The following is an 18405-nucleotide window of genomic DNA, read 5'->3' as shown; positions in this document are numbered from 1 at the left end:
ACTGGCTTCTCTTATGTGCTCTCCGAAAGACTAACTCCTTCCCTTCCCAGTTCCAGGAATATACAATGGATTCTTTTGTTCTGCCGCCTTTGTATTATGGACATATTAGTATACCAACGTGATTTTTATGGGAGGGAGGAGAACTTGTAATGTTTCATCTTAGTAAATAGAAGCACGAATTTTTTTTATTAACCGACAGCAGATCTAAACAAAATCTGTTGAACCTCAATAAATTATGTGAGGAACTTCCCAACTTATGGGGAACGGATCTTAGATCACCCGCCCAGTAGCCAATGCTGTAGCACTGCCATAGACGACGTCCTTGTTACGACTTCTGGCTTTGTTTAATCTCTTCCACCTATTGTGTGATTTGCGTGCATTTATAATTGCACTGTATCTCTGAATATGACAAAGTCAGTCCTAGAAGAACAAAGAAGACAAAACAAGAAAAGAACTAGTTGAAATCAATAAATTTTGAGTATCTGGGATCCGTTATTTATCAATGTGGAGAATGGCCGTTCAACCATCAATTTAGGAATGGATAAAAACAGTAGTCAGACTTATCGAAATACAGATTTGTCACTATGGGAACAAACAACAAAACTGTAGATTCTGGATGTACCTGTTTTTAGTAGCTACTTATTGATGCGAAACTTAGAATTTTCCTATCAGACTTAGAACCAAGTCTGATAGGAAAATGATAGCTGCTCTTAAAATGTGATGTTGGGAGACTGAGGATATCATTTACTGAAAAGGAGTAAATGGATGGGTTCTAAAAACATTCGCAAAGCAACTAAGAAGAAAACTGAAATACTTTGGACACATAGGAAGTACGGAAGGTCTTCATAGAAGATAAAATTCCTGGACAAGGGGGAAAGTGGTAGACTCTCGATTTGATGACTAGATAGCGTGTCTAGAGTGACCGGGGAGAAACCTCCCCCCCTTAAAATTCTCACCATCTGGCGAGACATTTGTGTGGCACATCACTGAGATGTGGAGTGACCATACAGCATCTGCTGATGTCCAGTGAAATTACGCATATGATGTCTGTGACAGAGGCGAAATATTGGAATCATGAAACGTCTGTTTAATTCATTCCTTGGGCTGTTTTAATTCCATTACACTATAATATGAGATGGAATTTAACCTTTTAGCACGAGACGAGGGTATCAAATTTCTAATCTGGGTTCGCTATCATTGAATCAACTGTTTCTAGCCATTGTTGAATGCTATACTTTTTTTCTAACTCGTCCTCCGGGGGGGGGGGGGCATTAAAAAATACTTACCGGTATTATTTCGCAAAAGGTAGTAAAATATGCTAATTTTTGTTTAATGCGCATCAATGAAAATATATCGAATAAACAAGTTCTCCGAACAGCAATTCATGAGAAAAAAATCGATCATTTTATGAGTTCCTGTTCGTAATTCACGGAAACACTTATCGTCTTGCATAATAGGTAATGTTGAACAAAAACATTAAAATAAGACGTAGACAACGTGATTAGTGCGACATCTAGGAGTTTAATAATTACATTGTTTTGTTTATTCTCCAGTAATGGAGAAATCGACAATAGCTAGAAACAGTTAATTCACTGATGGAGAACCCGGATGAGAAATTTAATACCCTCGTGCCAGAAGGTTAAATTCTATTTCATATTATGAATAAAAACAGCTCAAGGAATGAATTAAACAGACGTTTCATGATTCCAATATTTCGCCTCTGTCGCAGGCATCATCATCATCACCATCATATCCGTGATTTCACTGGACACAAGCAGATGCTGTATGGGAATTGCGTTTAACTGCATAATGCTCAACTCAGAAGAAAAACATAAATTCGATTCTAGTGACCTGTGGCACACTCAAGATTTAATCTTCGTGGGGGAGCGAGCGAGGTGAGTAGACGATTTGAGAATACACACTACGCATCGCATACGACCTATGACTGAGCATCTGCAATGATCGCTAATTCATAAGTAGTAGAGAAATAGAAGACACGACACAACATAAATAAAATAAATTTTAATTAGGAAAAGATTTTTAGACAATTTTCTAGTGTTTTTTTTTTCTTCCTTTTTCTTCGGGGAGTGCCAGCAGTTCCCCTCCCCCCCGTCTGGGTGCGCCACTGTCACTTGCAGTGGCGCACCCAGACGGGGGGAGGGACAAGGAGACTAGAAGAGGATCGATCGCTACCACAAACAAATAGGTTTTCCTCCCTGAAACTGAGTTGTCTCCAAAACTTAAGAGAATTGACCAAAGAACTCGCTTTTTCAGACAATGTTAGAACCTCATGAAGTTTTTCTGCCGTACTCTCCTTCTTGGCATATGTAATCACTTAGTCTATTGGAGTCAGAAAACGTTTTGGGCTAAAAAAACAGCCTTGCCTACCCCTATGGAGAATGAAAAGCGTTAAAGAATTTTTCTTAAAGTAAATTAAGAAAAATTAAAGGAAGTCAGTGACAATTAGCTTTCCCGTCCCAATTAGCTTTCATAACCACAATTTTAGATAAGATAATTTAATTGCGTGTGTGTGTGTCTGTGTTTTCTCCTATCCAGTTTGTTTGAGCCACGCATACTTCACTCTTCTCTTGCAGTTTAAGGATTAAGAATTATTCTGCCTCTAGACCATGAAAAACTTACCGATTTCATTTCAAATGAAACTTAAGGATATCATTTTATGTTCATTCACTTATTTATTACATAGCTTTGTGAGTATTGGTTGGATGGACAAAATTATTGATTATTTGTGAAATTCTTTCCATTTGCCAACAAGAACAGAATTCCTGTTGTATATTTTGACGACTGCTTCACTTCATTTCGTGTTTTCTAAGTTTTTATTATTATTATTTTTCCCTTACTAGCTCCAAACCGATTAATGTTATGAAGTGTATCAAATGAGTGCAAGGAAAAATTCCACCAGCGAAGATTTAAAAAAGCCTTTTAATTAAAGAGTACGAAATACAACAATTGATGAGATTTAATTAGAAATTTATTTTTTAAGCCAGTTTCTGTGAAAGCCTATTTCTAGAACAAGTCACTAGGGTTATTTCATCAGATTTTTAACTTTTCACTTCGGGAAAAAAAATAAAAGCAATTGGATTTTTTTTTCTTCCATGCTCTGCGTTCTAGGATGAATCCTTCCTGTTTGATGAATTTTAGGTTTTATCGCCTTACCTTCCGATTAATTGCTTTGTTGATTAACCGTTGTCCGATGACTTAGATAACAAATTATGATTAACTAAATAACTCTGTTGAATAAATTGCAAAACGAATTCTTTTGAGAATTCGTTCGTCTAATGTAATAGGCTTACTAGTTTTCCTCAGTTCGCTTTTTATCTGCTATTTTTAACAAGAAAATAATAGTTATGAACAGTTTTTAATTCACAAATTAAAAACACAAATGCAGCGTCTTAAATAAATACTTGCTCCTGAAAATAGTAAACTCGCCTTCTGTAATTTTCCCTAGAGTGTTTTTTAGTAGTGCATGGTTACAATGAAGTCATAGTCTGCATATGCATTTTTTAATATCGTAAAAAATAGTACTGAATAGCTACAACGATAGGTTATGGAGTGAATGGATGTATTAAAGAAATGTTTACAGATGATTATATACATTCGACAAACCAAACCTTGCAGTGCTCAAGTATTAGAATCCTCAAGATCTACCACGACCAGGGACCTGCACTCAGATCTCCTAGCTTCATCCCAGTGGGGAAAGAACAATCTAGTGAACTTCAGTGCCACCAAAATTCAGTCTTGTCTTGTCTCTCGCAAAAAAGAACTCTCCTCCCTCCTCCTTACCTTTTTAGTAATACTGAGATATCCAAACACGATCAGGTTTCCCTTCTTGGGCTGACCTACCCCTCTGATCTTTCCTGGCACAACCACATTTCAACTATAGCTACTGCAGCTGCGAAAAAAAAAAAAAAAAAAAAAAAAGCTTGGTGTACGTTTTTCCATAAGACCAGTGGCGGGTTAAGGATACTTGGAGCTCCTAGGCAATTATATTTGGGAACCCCAATAAATAATAATAATAAAAAAAAATTAAAAGAAAAGTTAGGTGGCAAATAAATGAAATTTTGTACTTTTGAATTTTTTGAATTTCTGGATTTTTCTGCCTGTTAAAGGATGATAAATAATAAAACTTTTTATATAAAAAAAAATCAACTAATGCCTTTTTATTCCCGTATACGGGGAGTAGGCGAGGCCATTTAGCCCTATCTAACTTTTGGAGACTGAGTGGGCAGTTCAATCTCCACTGGTACCAATCAGAGATAGATGGCCCGAGGTTATCACTAATTAAGGGGTACTCAGTGAAGAGAGACGGCTCAAATGTGCCGCCATCTCGTGGTCCCTAACCCTAACACAATATATTTAATGTCTGAAATAATGTGGGTTCTACGGTCGATTTTCTTGAGTTTACTTTACGAAAAACCCGAGTTTCCGGGAAGAATAACCCGCTTGCCCATGCCAGAGATCGACTAAGTCGGGAACCGGTCGAAAAAAGGCTTAGAAAAATTTCCTCTAGTCGCCGACTAGACTCGAAACCAAGTCTTCCTTCGTGCTGCTAAGCGCTGTGGTGTGCAAACGCCACATCCACTGAGCTACACAGGCTCTTCTTTTATTATTTTTTTTAATTAAAAAATTTTTTTTTACAATTTTACAAAGTTTTTTTTTTTTTACTTGCACTACACTCAAATAATGAAAACACGAAAAGTCACACACAAAAGTTATTTTTGAAACAAATACCTCACTCTTACACGATTCAATAACAAATGAAGTTAAGGATCAACCAGGCGAAACTTCCTATCTCGGCAATGCAGTGGCGCACCCAGGGAGGGGGACAAGGGGCCCTGCCCCCCCCCCCCAAAAAAAAGAAAAAGGAAATAAACACTAGAAATTTTTCCAAAAATCTTTTCCTAATTAAAATTTATTTTTTTTTAATTTATGTTGTCTTCTATTTCTATACTATTTGTCATGTATTGGCGATCACTGCAGATGCTGAGTCATAGGTCGTATGCAATGCGTAGTGGGTATTCGTAAATCGTCTACTCAACTCTCCCCCCCCCCCCCCCAAGATTAAATCTTGAGTGTTCGGGCCCCCTCCAAGATTAAATCCTGAGTGCGCCACTGCGGCAATGCAATCAGTTTTCATGACCTCGAAGCTGTCAACAACGCCGTGCGCCGACATTGGTAATGCGGTTTAATTTAAAGCGTAGATAGTGCGCGCTGTTCAAAATGCGAAGCTTGTCAACTAGCACCGACATTATTTAAAGCGTAGATAGTGTGCAATGTTCAGAATACGTATTAAAACGTAATAATTGTTTTGAAAAAATTTTCACTTAAAATAATCAAGATTTTTATGATGTTCACTGAAAACATTAATCTATTTTAAAACACTATAGGAAAATGTCTTGGCTTGGGGCTCTTCAAAGCTTGAGGCCCCAAGGCACATGCCTCATTGCCTTAATGGGTAATCTGACACTGTTTCACAGCTGCTAACTCTATACAAATTCTAAATCTGCCTGACCATGTAATATTGCTCCCATATTTGGAGTAGTGCACCAAAATCCTCTAAGATTGTTGGATTCTCTCCACAAGAGGGCAGCCAGCCCAGCTAATGAACGATCCTTCTCTCACAGAGGCACTTCAATCTCTCTCCCATGGATGTTCAATTTCTGACTCTTCTAGAGATGCTTTCATGGACAGTGCTCTGCTGAATTGGTCACTATTCTTTCTTCGCTCTCCTCCAAATACATTTAAAGCAAGAGCCACTGCTAACTAACACCATTTCACAGTCCATCTTGAAACCTACCGAACCAAGTTCACTATTTCCTCTTTCATTCCATCTACTTCTGTTCTTCAGAACAGTCTTCCCCCACTCTGCCTTCCCCAAAGAACACAACATTCAGCTATTCTAAAACGTGAACAGACTCATAATTTCTTCTATTCCTCCTATAACACATTAGTGCCCACACATGCCACTAATGTGTTATAGGTCTTGTGGCCCTTGATGTGTGGATCAGATATTAAAAAAATATCCACAACTATCGGTGAAATCTTGGTCGAATAAAGCATTGACGGTAGATGACGTGCTCGAAATGGGCACCTTGTCTTTCAAAACAGGTTTCGTAGCGCATGTGTAGGTTCTCTGTTATCTTGAGAAGGATTTGGAGATCTGCTAGTGTAATTTTATCTCTTTGAGTTCCTCAAAGTTTGAAGGTGGGTTATGGTGGAATACCTGTTCCTTCAACATACCCTAAACGAAGGCATCGTTTGGGGATGTGAGATAAGAACCTTAAGGGCACGGGAATTCTGTGAACCTTGAAATGAGCCTCTCGGAGAAGTGTTCTGATAAATAAGCTCTAGAACCACGTGCTGTGACAGGTAGCTCCGTCCTTTTGGAATACCTGTGCACGAAATGGAATGATTTTTGCACGACACATCCTCTGCAAATCCTGTGTGAACGGAACCAACATATTCTCGATGTAGCTGTCGCTATTCAGTGTCACTGTTACACCATCCTCTTAGATGAAGTAGGGCTCAATTATGCCATGGCCAGAAACCGAACAGCCAGGGGTTATCTTCCCGCTGTGAAGAGTTTTCTCTTGGACAAATTTGGGTCTCAAGAAAGCTGTAGATTCGTCTGTTTAGAGTACCGCATGGATCGGTGATGGCGAATCTTTTACTCGACATGTCAAAAATTCAGATAATGTCTGACTTGTCTCTGCTGGCGTTCTCCTCCCTCCCTCCGAACAAAAGAGAAACAATTTTTTACATATTTTTTTATTAAAAATATGCAGTCCAGTGGTGTGTGGTATTATGCATTATATATTGAAACATCCAATAATTACAAAAGTGAGATAAGAATAAAACAAACTCGAGCACATGTAAAGTGATAATGAAAAATCAGTGATTTAAATCATAGAAAACGATATGCTCGCTGATACTTAGGCTTAAAATAGGGGACTACAAATTACCCTACTTTTAATAGTCATATTTGAATTGAACTGAAAAAGTAATATGGAACACATTGCGTTTGATTTGATTAATATCAGTTAATGATTTTTTGTTGTTGTTGCCGAGTCTTAATGGATAAGTCTGAAATGGAAGGTAGATACTTTGTGCACTTCAAGCTCAAGCAAGCAGCACTAATTTCATCTGTTAGTCGGTTTCTTTTGCATGTTGTTTAACGCGAAAATAAGGTCTCGCGAGGGTATCTAGAGGGAAAAATTGTGAGTAAAGCTATTGCTAGATTTTTAAGGATACTAAAAGGGTCTGTTATTTCCCATACATCAAAAATACTTATGAGAATTCTAACATGGAGAATTGCATATAAGGTGGAAGAATTTCTTGAAAAAGATCGGTTTTGTTTCAGGAAGGGTAAAGGAACAAGAGATGTGATTGGACTGTTAAGAATAATAAGCGAAAGAAGTTTGGAAGTGAATAAAGATATCTGTTATGTAGATTTTGAAAAAGCTTTTGACTTTGTAAAATGGGATAAGATTGATGTAAGTAATGGAAAAGATTGGTATAGAGTAGAAAGGTACTACTGGACTAGGAATAAGACAAGGCTGTTCTTTGTCACCAATTTTGTTCAATATGTATTCCGAAGCAATGCATTAAAAGAAGCATTGGAGAATGCACAGAAGAAGGAATAAAGATAGGAGGCAGATATGTACAATACGATACGCAGATAACAAGACATTAGCAAACATTGAGGAAGGATTACAATATCTGCTTAACAGATTACTGGAATCCTATAACAACCATGGAATGAAAATTAACCCAAGCAAAATAAAAGTAATGAAAGTAACAAGGAAAGAGAGCTATGAGTGTAAGAAAAAATTGAATCAGGTGACGACATTAAATATATAAAGTGTGATTAGCAGCGATGGGAGATGTACAAGTGACATAAAAGCAAGAATAGCGATGGGAAGAGATGCCTTTAATAGAAAATTGAATTTATTCAGAAGTAAAATGGATAGAAATCTAAAAAGACTAATAAATGTTATGTGTGGAGTGTTGTCTTATATGCAGCTGAAACCTGGACATTGAGGAAAGAAGAAATTAAGATTGTGGAAAGCTTCGAGATGTGGATTTGGAGAAGGATGGAAAAAAATAAAATGGACAGATAAAATAAATAATGAAGTCTTAAAAAGAGTAGAGGAAGAAAGGGATCTGCTAAAAATGATAAAAAGAAGAAAGGGGATTTGGATAGGACATATTCTGAGAGGAAATGGAATAATAAGAGATGCAATTGAAGGAAAAATAGAAGGAAAAAGACCCAGAGGAAGAGTAAGGAAAACAATGCTAGATGACGTGCTCAATGGAGACAGGTACACAACCTTGAAAGAGAAGGCTCAGAATAGAAGAATGGAAGGAAAGTTTCTGCTACTAAAAGAAGAAGAAGAACCTGCTCAATTGCAGAATACTAAAAAAAAGAAGAAAATGGTCTGGTATTTGGTTCCAAGCATTCAAAATTTCTTGTTCGTAGTGGCACTCTTCATTCTGAAGCCTGTCTTTCCAGATCCTCAAGTTGAGAGGATCTGGAAAGACAGATCCAGGTTAGAGTAACAGACCAGCATCTGGACTGAAGTCCAGATGGCTGGACTGGAACTCTAACTGCAGCTCTAATCCTTCAGTTTGTAGCCATTGGAAATCATTTAATTCCATAGTAGTGTATACCACTACATCCGGATACTTAATTATTTTAATTGTCTGTTCTGAACTTCTAAATTGATTAAATCTTCCTCCAAACTGGTCATTAATTGAAATTTACTGTCGTCGGGTATTGGTGAGTGCTAGTGTCACCCAAAGCGTCGTGACATGTTGCAGGTTCGCCATCGCTGGCTTAGATGGAAATACGCTTCGTCCCATAACCAGACAGGAGGAAGGACGGAATCTTCATAGACATTGGCTAGCATAGTAGTTCCTCCGTGCAGCATAATCCGTTGCTGTTAACCACTGACCAATATGAATGATGTATGAAAAGGCACCGAACTCCTTAAGGATTTTCTTTAGTGACTGCTTCGGTATTCCAAGTTTTACCGCTGTTCGGCGTTGACTGCGTTTCGGAGACTAACACTTACTCCAGAACATGCCCGTGATTCTCATTTGTGTTAACACTTCGTGGTCTCCCCGAATGTCATTTACGTTGCGGCAGAACAATCCCGGTACGTCGGAACTTCTCGATTAAGGCAATGATTACATTATTACTGGGGAGCACGCTTACGGAAACGACGAACAAACTGCTCGCAAATATATCGTAGGCTTGGACCGTTTGCTCTGCCAACTTCGTATGAAATGATGCTCAACAATAAACATCTTTTCTTCAAACGTTAACATCATTGCTACAGCTAAATGTAATGGCGTAGACTCTACACGTGATTTTCTATTAATGTGCATTAAGGTCGAGTGGCGTATCTCATAGCGCGTGTGTGTTGATGTTCAGGTTTTTTTTTTCTCGCCATACCTTATAAAAGCAATTTTTTAAATCCTTCAAATTTAAAATATCACTGCTTGCCACGATGTGGCATTAGAGTACCAAATACCAAAAATGGCTGCAATCAGAACAGTTTGGGAGATAAAAGGGGGTTAAAATTAACTTTAGGAGGAACTCTTGTAAAATATATTATCCATATATCTTATCTTATCATATAGTGTGCGTGGTTGCTTTGCTATGATGTCATGTTTTATCTTTTCAATAAGTAATGTTAACATAATTTGCGGGAGGAGATACAGAAGCTTGATCTGATAAGAGAGAAAAAAACATTTCCTATCTCGTTCTAAATATCAAACACCGATTTCAGCAACGGTAGTTATCGGCTATTCTTGCCGTTAAACATGACAGAAATTTTCTGTGGTACCAGATGAGGTTCCACACTTCACTTTAGAATGCAATTTGGATATTTGGGAGGCGGTGGTGAACCGCTCATTAAACTTCTAACATTCCTTGTTTTCAAAGTACTCTTTCATTTTTCAGTAATTTTGTATTTTCGATTCATATGGTAATGCAAAAAAAAGCCGTTACAAATGAGTTTTTATTTCGTTTTTGGTTATTCTAAGAAAAACTCCAACGTTTGCTTTTGACTTCGAAGGGAAGGTTGATTTTTCCTTTCACCGTCCTTTTGAAAGATCCGAGAAGAAACAGTATTACTGTAGAAACTCTCAGAAAAATAGGAATTCCATTTCGAGATGGATGATAGCTGTATTCCCCCCCCCCCCCCCCGAGAACCTTTCAGCGAACAGCCATCTATTCCCAAGACTTTTGTAGCCAGGTTACAAGGTAATATTAACCTCTATCTTCTACAAGATACTGTTAGCTGTGTGTGACATTGCAGTTATTTACGATACTGCTGGCTGGCCGAGCTATTTTGGGCCTGGAAGCAGGATTTTAAAGTAAAAAATTAATCGGGAAATCTTGTCATCCGTATTGAAAGATGGCGGTAAAATGCACACAAATACAATGTCTCCCCTTTCGATTTACAGCATGGGTATAAGGGTCTTTCGCTGCGTGAGGGGATAGAAGAATGTACGATCCGGTATGCGATATACACACCGCTTGGAAAGAAGTCAGTGAGCAAAGCGCATCGTGCCATGTAACGATGCGCTTTGCCCATTGACTTCTTTCCAAGCGGTGTATATCGCATACCGGATCGTACATTCTTCTATCCCCTCACGCAGCGAAAGACCCTTATACCCATGGAGGAACATGATGCTTCCAAGTCGGTGAAATGGCTGCGAGAAGGGAACTGAGTTTGAAAGAGGTGCTGTGAAAGGCCTGCAACAGAGGCATCCTATCTGTTTTTGACAAACTGTTAACAAATTGGGCCATCCTCGGTGAATGAGTGATACCAACACTAAGATGAGAGTCAACTGCAAATGCTACCTGCAGTGGACGACTCGCCACACTCACTGAATGTGACCGTATGCTGCTAGGATAATATGTAAAAACTGCAATTCATCGGCCGACACGTCGAGTGCGTAATTCGGAGCACTGGAACACTGGACTGCATAAAAACATTCAGAACCAATGCTCACAACATGAGTTTCCATGGTAGGACAGCAATATGTAAGTCCCACATTACCCGAACTAACATTCAGCGTCGGCTTCAGTGGCGCAAAGAGCGTGAACAGTGGGATGTCGGATCTTGGAAAGCTGTGTTATAGAGCGACGAATCATGCTACATCCCCGGACAGGTATGGTCCTGTTTTGGCTTCGGACCTCTGTTTGTGGTGCCATGAACTTTAGGTGTCTGAACATCCTGGACAATGCACTGCTTCGTACTTTGTAGAATCCCCACGGAACTAACGATTGTCTTTCAGGAAGACAATATACACCATGTCACAAGGCTGCTATTGTCACTGCGTGATTTATGGTCATGAACGTCACCACACTTGATTGGTCTCCACAGAGCCCTGATCTCAACTACAGTGAACTGGATCTCATTACACGCCTACAGGAAGAATGGTTCAAAATTCCTTTCGATCTCTATCGTACGCTTGTGGAAAGGATGCCTCGTAGGATTGCTGCAGTCATCGCAGCGAAAGAAGGTTCTACATCTTATTAAGGTGGGCGAGATGCCTGTTTTTTCCTCAGACTATAGTGTTCGTTGATTTATTTCCAAGCAGCATATTTATAACACCGTACGATTAGGACGTACGAAAATATCGCAGATTCTAAACGAATGGATTAGTTACGTAGCCCGATTGGCCGTGTGGATAGAATCTCAGGAAGTTTCTTTCGGGTAAGCGATTTTTCATCCGCTGAGAGGCCCTCGCCCTGCTCATTAAACGCTTGAAGGTTTTGGAGTGTATTCGGTCCCTAGAGTGGGGGTGTATACCTCTTGGGCCACCCTTACCACTAATTCAAACATCGTCTTTGGGATTAGCGTAAAACGTAAAAATGGATTAATTACAAAGTTGAAAGTATAAAAATGATCGGTCAATCTGAGTTGCGCAGTGGCATTCTCGTATAGTGACATACGACAATTCCTTATCACAACACCTTACAGCCATGCTTGCTTATAGAAGTAATTCCGCAACAAATACTTTTGTACTGTTTGTAATCATTTTGTTACATTCTGTTTTAGCCAGCGTTGTTGCCCCCCCCCCCTCCCATTTTTCAAAACATTTTCGACCATGCTGATTGTCCGATTTAAACAAAACTGCGATACCACGACAAATCCAACGATCTTAAACACCAAATTTCGCTGATTTCTATCTACCCAGAGCGAAATTGCTTCATAACTCCGGTTGCGTAAGATGATGCACCATTTTATATTTTTTAAACAATTTCTTATAAACATTCTAAAAATTCGTCCAGAATTGGCTACTACGCTGAATTCTAGTCTACAGCATTGCCAAAAAAAGAGAAAAAAAAAGTTTTTTTTTTTTCTTTTTTTGGAAGTGCTGTAAAAAGAGAGAGAGAGTTTAATCCAAGTTGATTTAATTAACTGGATGCTCATTAATGAATCAAATCGGCTTTATTGTTATTGCTTAGCAACGCCACGGAGTCCCGCGATCATCTTTTGAGAAGCCGCTCCACCACTAAACCTATGACTTCGCCAATGAATTTGTTTGTTAATTGTGAATGTTCTTTGACAGTTTTGTTCCATTTTGGAGGACAAAATCTCTGCTACTTCCGTATGAGTTAGACTAACTCGCCGTCAGTTGAATATTCACAGCTCAGTCGTTCTCACTCACTCTGGCCTTTAGACAGAAAGATCTTAGTTCGAATGTGGTCTAGGACTTGAAAATTTGGGGCTTTTCAGTTGAAGGTGTGTTATTCATGCCGGGGTGGAAGCATTTTTCCTCCCGTTAGCTGGTTTTTCATGTCTTAAAACAGGTAGACTGGACATTAGAACATAACCAATATAAGATGGTGTTGTACCTGCTTGTCATCCTAGTCTAAATAAATAAAATCCCTTTAGTTGAACAAAGGTCATAATAAACATTCGCGGTGCCATGGCGAGAATCGCTCTCCTCTTTTCCAAAACCGAAGACCATATATCGTTCTAAGTGTACTGCGTCAGCACTGAGATACTTTTTTTTTATTTATTAAAGTAAGATTTAAAAAATCTAAAATTAAAACAGTGCGGATGACCTATCCGTTTTGTATAAGTATCTACACACACAGGTTTTGTCCCGGTCCATCGAGGAACTTTGTTCGTACGATATAACTAACGGTGTCATAAATATGGAAACTAAAACAATTTCAGGCTGCCGTCTGAAACACGCGCATGTTTTTGTGGGATTAATTAGTCGGTGTTACGGAGCATTTGAAAGTACGTGCGTACTCCATCATATCTCTGATGGTTTGTTTTTATGTAAATAAGCCTTTTTAACGAATTTCTCAGGAATGGATTAAAATCGTTAGTAGGTTGTATTAAGATCTTTAGTCCGCCGTAGGTCTGATACTTCCAATTACCTTGAAATGGGCGGTGTTGCTTTTTATTGTTAGTAAGTCTGAAACCATATTTCCGCTTCGTCGGTTACTCGCACGATGGGCGGTTGCTCATCCTCGGGGCTATTATAGAAACACCAAAAGCGACATTTCATCCTTGACGATGCAGATTTTCGCTTTCACGGAAAATTCGCGTGTGACGTTGGCAGCAATAATTGCTGTTTTCTCCCGTTCGTGATTGAGGCTCGCATTTCAGTGACACCCTGATATTTTAAAGTGCGAGATGTCAAAATTGTCCACTCTACAGTGGTTCTTGGAACAATTTTGAAAATCACGAATTCGGACTTGAGATATTTGAGCACTTTTGCGCAGTTGCATCAACGGTGATGGAGATCCTTCACGACGAGTTAGAGGCGACATTAATCTTGGGTATTTTGAGATCAAAATACGAAGAGGAGATTAAATCGGTGGATAGAAATAGAATGAAAAAGTCATTTCGTAAATAGTAAGGGATGCACTGACAAACAAAAACAATCAGTTTTCTGGTAAGTGCTGTTTGTTTTAGTGCCATTAATCGTCCAACTCGATGCTATTTCAACTGTGGGTCGCAGCAGACTTCGATAAATGTGGATAAATTAAATATTTAGTATATTTAGTATAGAACCATTGAAATTATTATAGTCTACAACCTTTCATTCTGCTGCTTATTTTAATGCGGATTGATATTTTATATTAAATTTAAAAAGTAAATTAAATTTTTATAGTTTGTAAATAAATAAATATATTTACAAGATACCCAGACCGGTTTCGACCTTTATTGAGGTGTATTTAAGTAAAGACATCTCTAAAAATTAGGACGATCCTTAGACCACTCCATAGTGGCCGAAAGACCGTCCAACTCAGCGTTGTTCCACTCAGTGACAGGCTTATCCCGTCACCGAGAAGAACTTCTCAGCGTTGGCTCTACCCAGTGGCAGGCTCACCCCACCACCAGCCTGAGCCATAATCTCAGCGGTGGCCCTACTCAGAGACAGGCAAAAACCTATCCCCAAGCAGAGCCTCTCAAAGCCAGCCCCCACCAGTTCCGACCTATCGAGGTCTCATCAGTGGGAGCCAGGCTAAGAAATACCAAGTATATAAGTAATACAGAGCTTATAAATATTTTACTAACACAAGTTACCATAAGGTGCTTTGACCTTATTAAATAAAAATCTCAGGATGAGAGATAGATGTAGAAAGTTTTTTACCTTGGGTATAATATAATATATATGTTAAAGATACCAAGTTATTTTAAATATAAACCTGGTAGTGGCTCCCTTGCCTTTAATAGAAAGCATCATACATCTCCTCCAGGAGACGTGCTTTGCATTAAGGGTAAATATTAAGAATAGTGATCAGGGCTTATTCTAAAAAATTGTGGTCTAACCAACCACTTTTTCCATTGCAATAACCTGGGGATAGGGGAGTAAAGCTGAGGAGGTAAAAGGAATATTCTGCGGATGTTAACCAGCAAACCCCCCTTTTAGAGAGGAGGGACTCAAGTGGTCATAAGCCTGTTGTATGTCATGGTACACTTAAAATATTTCTTTGAACTTCGAAAAACTGCTAAAGGTGTTACCGGTTATTTTTTTGGTCATCTGTTAAAATATTGCTTGTCATTTAAAAAAAAAAAAAAAATCGTATTCTGATCCAATCAACTCTCCCCCCCCCCTCCAGCCTTGTCTCTTGAACAGTAATCCCTCATGCCAACCCACTTGCTGACTGGAAGTTGTTTGATGTAACAAAATTGTGATGGTAGAGTGGAGACCTGCCGAAAGCTCGTACATTTTTGTCCACCTATCTACAGTTTTTTTTTTAATATTAAAATAAAAAATTAATTTTCTTTCAATTTTCATTGTTTAGGACATAAATCCAAGCCAAAAATATTCAAAATAAATTCTTTCCTACCGTCTCTTTCTTTAATCTATGATTGGATAATATAAAAAAATAATCGAAAATAATGTGTAAATTATTGGTCACACAGCGAATTCTTTTACAGGGATATCGCTGCACTGATGACGGTAATATGTGATCATATCATGAAGATAATCCCACCTGCAAATTATCTGGTAGCTTCATCCGAATGGCATGCCAAAGATAACTGCTCTCTCCTGTCACAATACTGCGAATGATAATCCGCACACAATTCCGATATTTATGCGCAACAGGAATTTCCCCGAAATGCAAACAAGATGACTCGGAGGGTGTGAGCGGACTTTCACGAACGTGCTAAGAGGAAAAGGAGGTGAGAATTGTTCAATGAGGAAATGAAACCTTTGTTATGACTGCTCAGAGCAACTCAAGATCAACCATGCAACTGCAAGACGCATCAGAAACGTGAGTATTCTTACTTTCTGTGTAATTTCTAGGGCGTTCTGTACGTAGGTTTACACTTCTCAGCTAGCAACGTGAGTGAAATGAGGATGCTATTAGTCGCTGTTTTAGACCGCATTGGATGCACGTGGCTGAAATGACACGGGTTACATTTCTTTCTGGATATACTTTTATTTCTTAAATTCTTTTAAAATTATCTTAATTACAGTTTATTGTAAATGTATCCCCATTCGTATGCTCAATTCCACGACTTAGTATCATTGCAAAAGGGAGCGTACTGCGAACATTTATTTAATAAGAGAAAAACACTAGTGGCAAGCAGCATATGCACGCGTCCCATTTCTTGGGAGCAGGTATTAAGTAGTACGACCGTATTAGTGTGGAGTTCCTACTGTTTTTATGATGAATACTTTTCCTGCTTGGAAACCAACTTAAAGTTGTTGTTTGGAGGAAGCGTGCTTCTTGTAGACGCAATCCATATGGCCTGAGATGTTGTCTTTAAAATATCAGAGGAAAACAACACTTTTGCCTTGTGCCTTCCCCCCCCCTTCTTAAAATCGGCATTTAAAACTTTTGGTAAGTACATAACAAACGCACAATACATTCCATATTCGAAGCCTATTCTTGAAGCCTAGACTTGCTTCGGCTCTGATGCCCAGCTGTGTTAAGCTTGCCACCGTTTTTACTATGGTCAGACGGGTGCGTTTTCCATGAATTTCTTATATATACAAAGGATAGAGAACCCGATCTTCAATTTTAAAATTGGAACTTTGATTTTTTTTTTTTTTTTTTTTTTCCAAATAGAACCGGACAATTATGTTGCCCGTTTACAAAGCAGTATCGATCCTTAGTTGTTTCTGTGATGAACTCAGTTTGTAGTGGGAACTTGACTCCAAATTATGGCGAAATCCAAACCCTTAAGTTGTTAGTTAGGACTAGAGTGGGGAGTGCGAATTTCGAAGAGTTCTTGGGCAAAGATGCACAAAAATAAATGCGAGCTTAAAACGGAGTATTTGGTTGTGAAGCCTTCTTGTCGACTTGGATACAGTACCTTCACAACAAACATTTCCTGTATTTCTTTTATAAAGTTTGCGATGCGCTACTCTTTTAAATACACGGGGACATCTGTCATCTGCGATTTCATGTGTTTTCGGGGAAACAGTCATTCGAACGAAATGCTGTTATTTTATTTTCCCTTTAATTTTTAAATTCCACGTGAGATGTGTTACGCCTTTCCAATCAAATGTTAATCCTCATAATCTTTGCATTTTCATGCAACTTTAGGATCCAGTTTTGCTTTAAAAAGCATTGTTTGTTCTGTTTATCTTTTTTTGCGATCAAAATTGAATGACATCTTGATAAATATTGCGGGGGGGGGGAAGTGAAACTAATCAGAAATGTGTAACGGTGCTTTTGCAAGAGTACAAAGAATACAAATTTCCCCGATGAAGTTTGCTATCTACCTCGTGCACAGTAGAAACACGTTAAGTGTGTGTGTTGCGTTTCGCAAGGTCTCTACAATCGGAAATCGATTTGACAAGCTGATTTTCAACTTCGTAACAAATCCGCCTTTTACAACACGCAGTATTTCCTTCCTAGTTTTGAAACCGAATTTCAGGAAGATACACGAGAAAGGACAATGAAATTCCCGGTTACACATCTTTTGATGTGTTTCTCGAAGGTATTTCACATGGTCTGCGAAATACCTTCGTATATTTCGAGGGTATCCGTGTAAAAAGCAATAGAATTTTTGAATTTGAAAGGATCGCTTTTCATTGGCACACCTTGCACCCATTCAGCTGTTCAGATTTCGAATAAGACAAGACGCAGTGGACTATAAAGTATCTTCAATAAGGAAGGAAAAGTGGGCCATTCCTTTACGAAAATCTCGCACATCAGGTGCGCCTTCTGGAGAGCGTAATTGATGGATGCGTAGGCTGACCATACATACCGTCTTGAACGGGACAGTACCGTTTTTTTTTTTTTTTCATGTTTCCGGCCGTCCCGTCGTTTTAATAAAAATGTCAATTTTGTCCCGTTTTTAATAAAACTATGAATTTATTTTAATATTGGTCAATCATAAATTCATAACCTATATTCATAACCTATATTCATAACCTATAATCGTATATCAATATCATGGATATGATTAATTTGTATAACCATGGAGTCGCATTGTTCGATACTAAATATCGAAATTGTGTCTTGGAGTGTGACGAGTTTTATGAGAAGGTGTCGAAAGACCGAAATTTGCTGCGTATTCATGGCATAGTATGATCGCCGTGAAATAGAGTCCCCCTCTACATCTACCTACATTTTTGTATGGGTTCTGTCACTGAAGAATCATGGGAAGCTCAATATGTTTATGTAACAAAACTTTTTTTTTATCGTCTTACTTTTTCATGAATGCAGAATATTACATAACCCCCGTCCCGTTTGTGCCATTCTAATGTCTCGTTTTTATCTCAAGGAAATATGGTCAGCCTATGGATGAATGTACTTGATGTTCGGTATGCGTCTGGAACAGTGGCGCACCCAGAGGGAGGGAGGGAGGGGAAAGGGGCCCGGGCACCCCCAAAGAAAAGGAAAAAAACACTAGAAAAATTTCCAAAAATCTTTTCCTA

General features: G+C 38.6%; 1 protein-coding gene across 1 annotated transcript in view; it reads left to right on the top strand.

Annotated features, from left to right (window-relative positions):
• The window catches only part of LOC150105267 (uncharacterized), a 163201-nt gene that overhangs the window by 18303 nt on the left and 126493 nt on the right, over positions 1–18405 (top strand). Inside the window, exon 2 of the mRNA XM_090394035.1 lies at positions 15447–15784. Within this exon, the coding sequence (XP_090250161.1) occupies positions 15729–15784 (56 nt within the window). The 5' untranslated portion in view covers positions 15447–15728. The remainder of the gene's footprint in view (positions 1–15446; positions 15785–18405) is intronic.

Source organism: Typopeltis vanoorti, chromosome 6 (genome assembly GCF_054136105.1).
Source record: "Typopeltis vanoorti isolate ZY-2024b chromosome 6, IOZ_Tvanoo_1.0, whole genome shotgun sequence".
Lineage (NCBI taxonomy): Eukaryota > Metazoa > Arthropoda > Arachnida > Uropygi > Thelyphonidae > Typopeltis > Typopeltis vanoorti.
The sequence above is the reverse complement of the archived record's forward strand: the minus strand, read 5'-3'. Positions and strand labels throughout refer to the sequence as shown.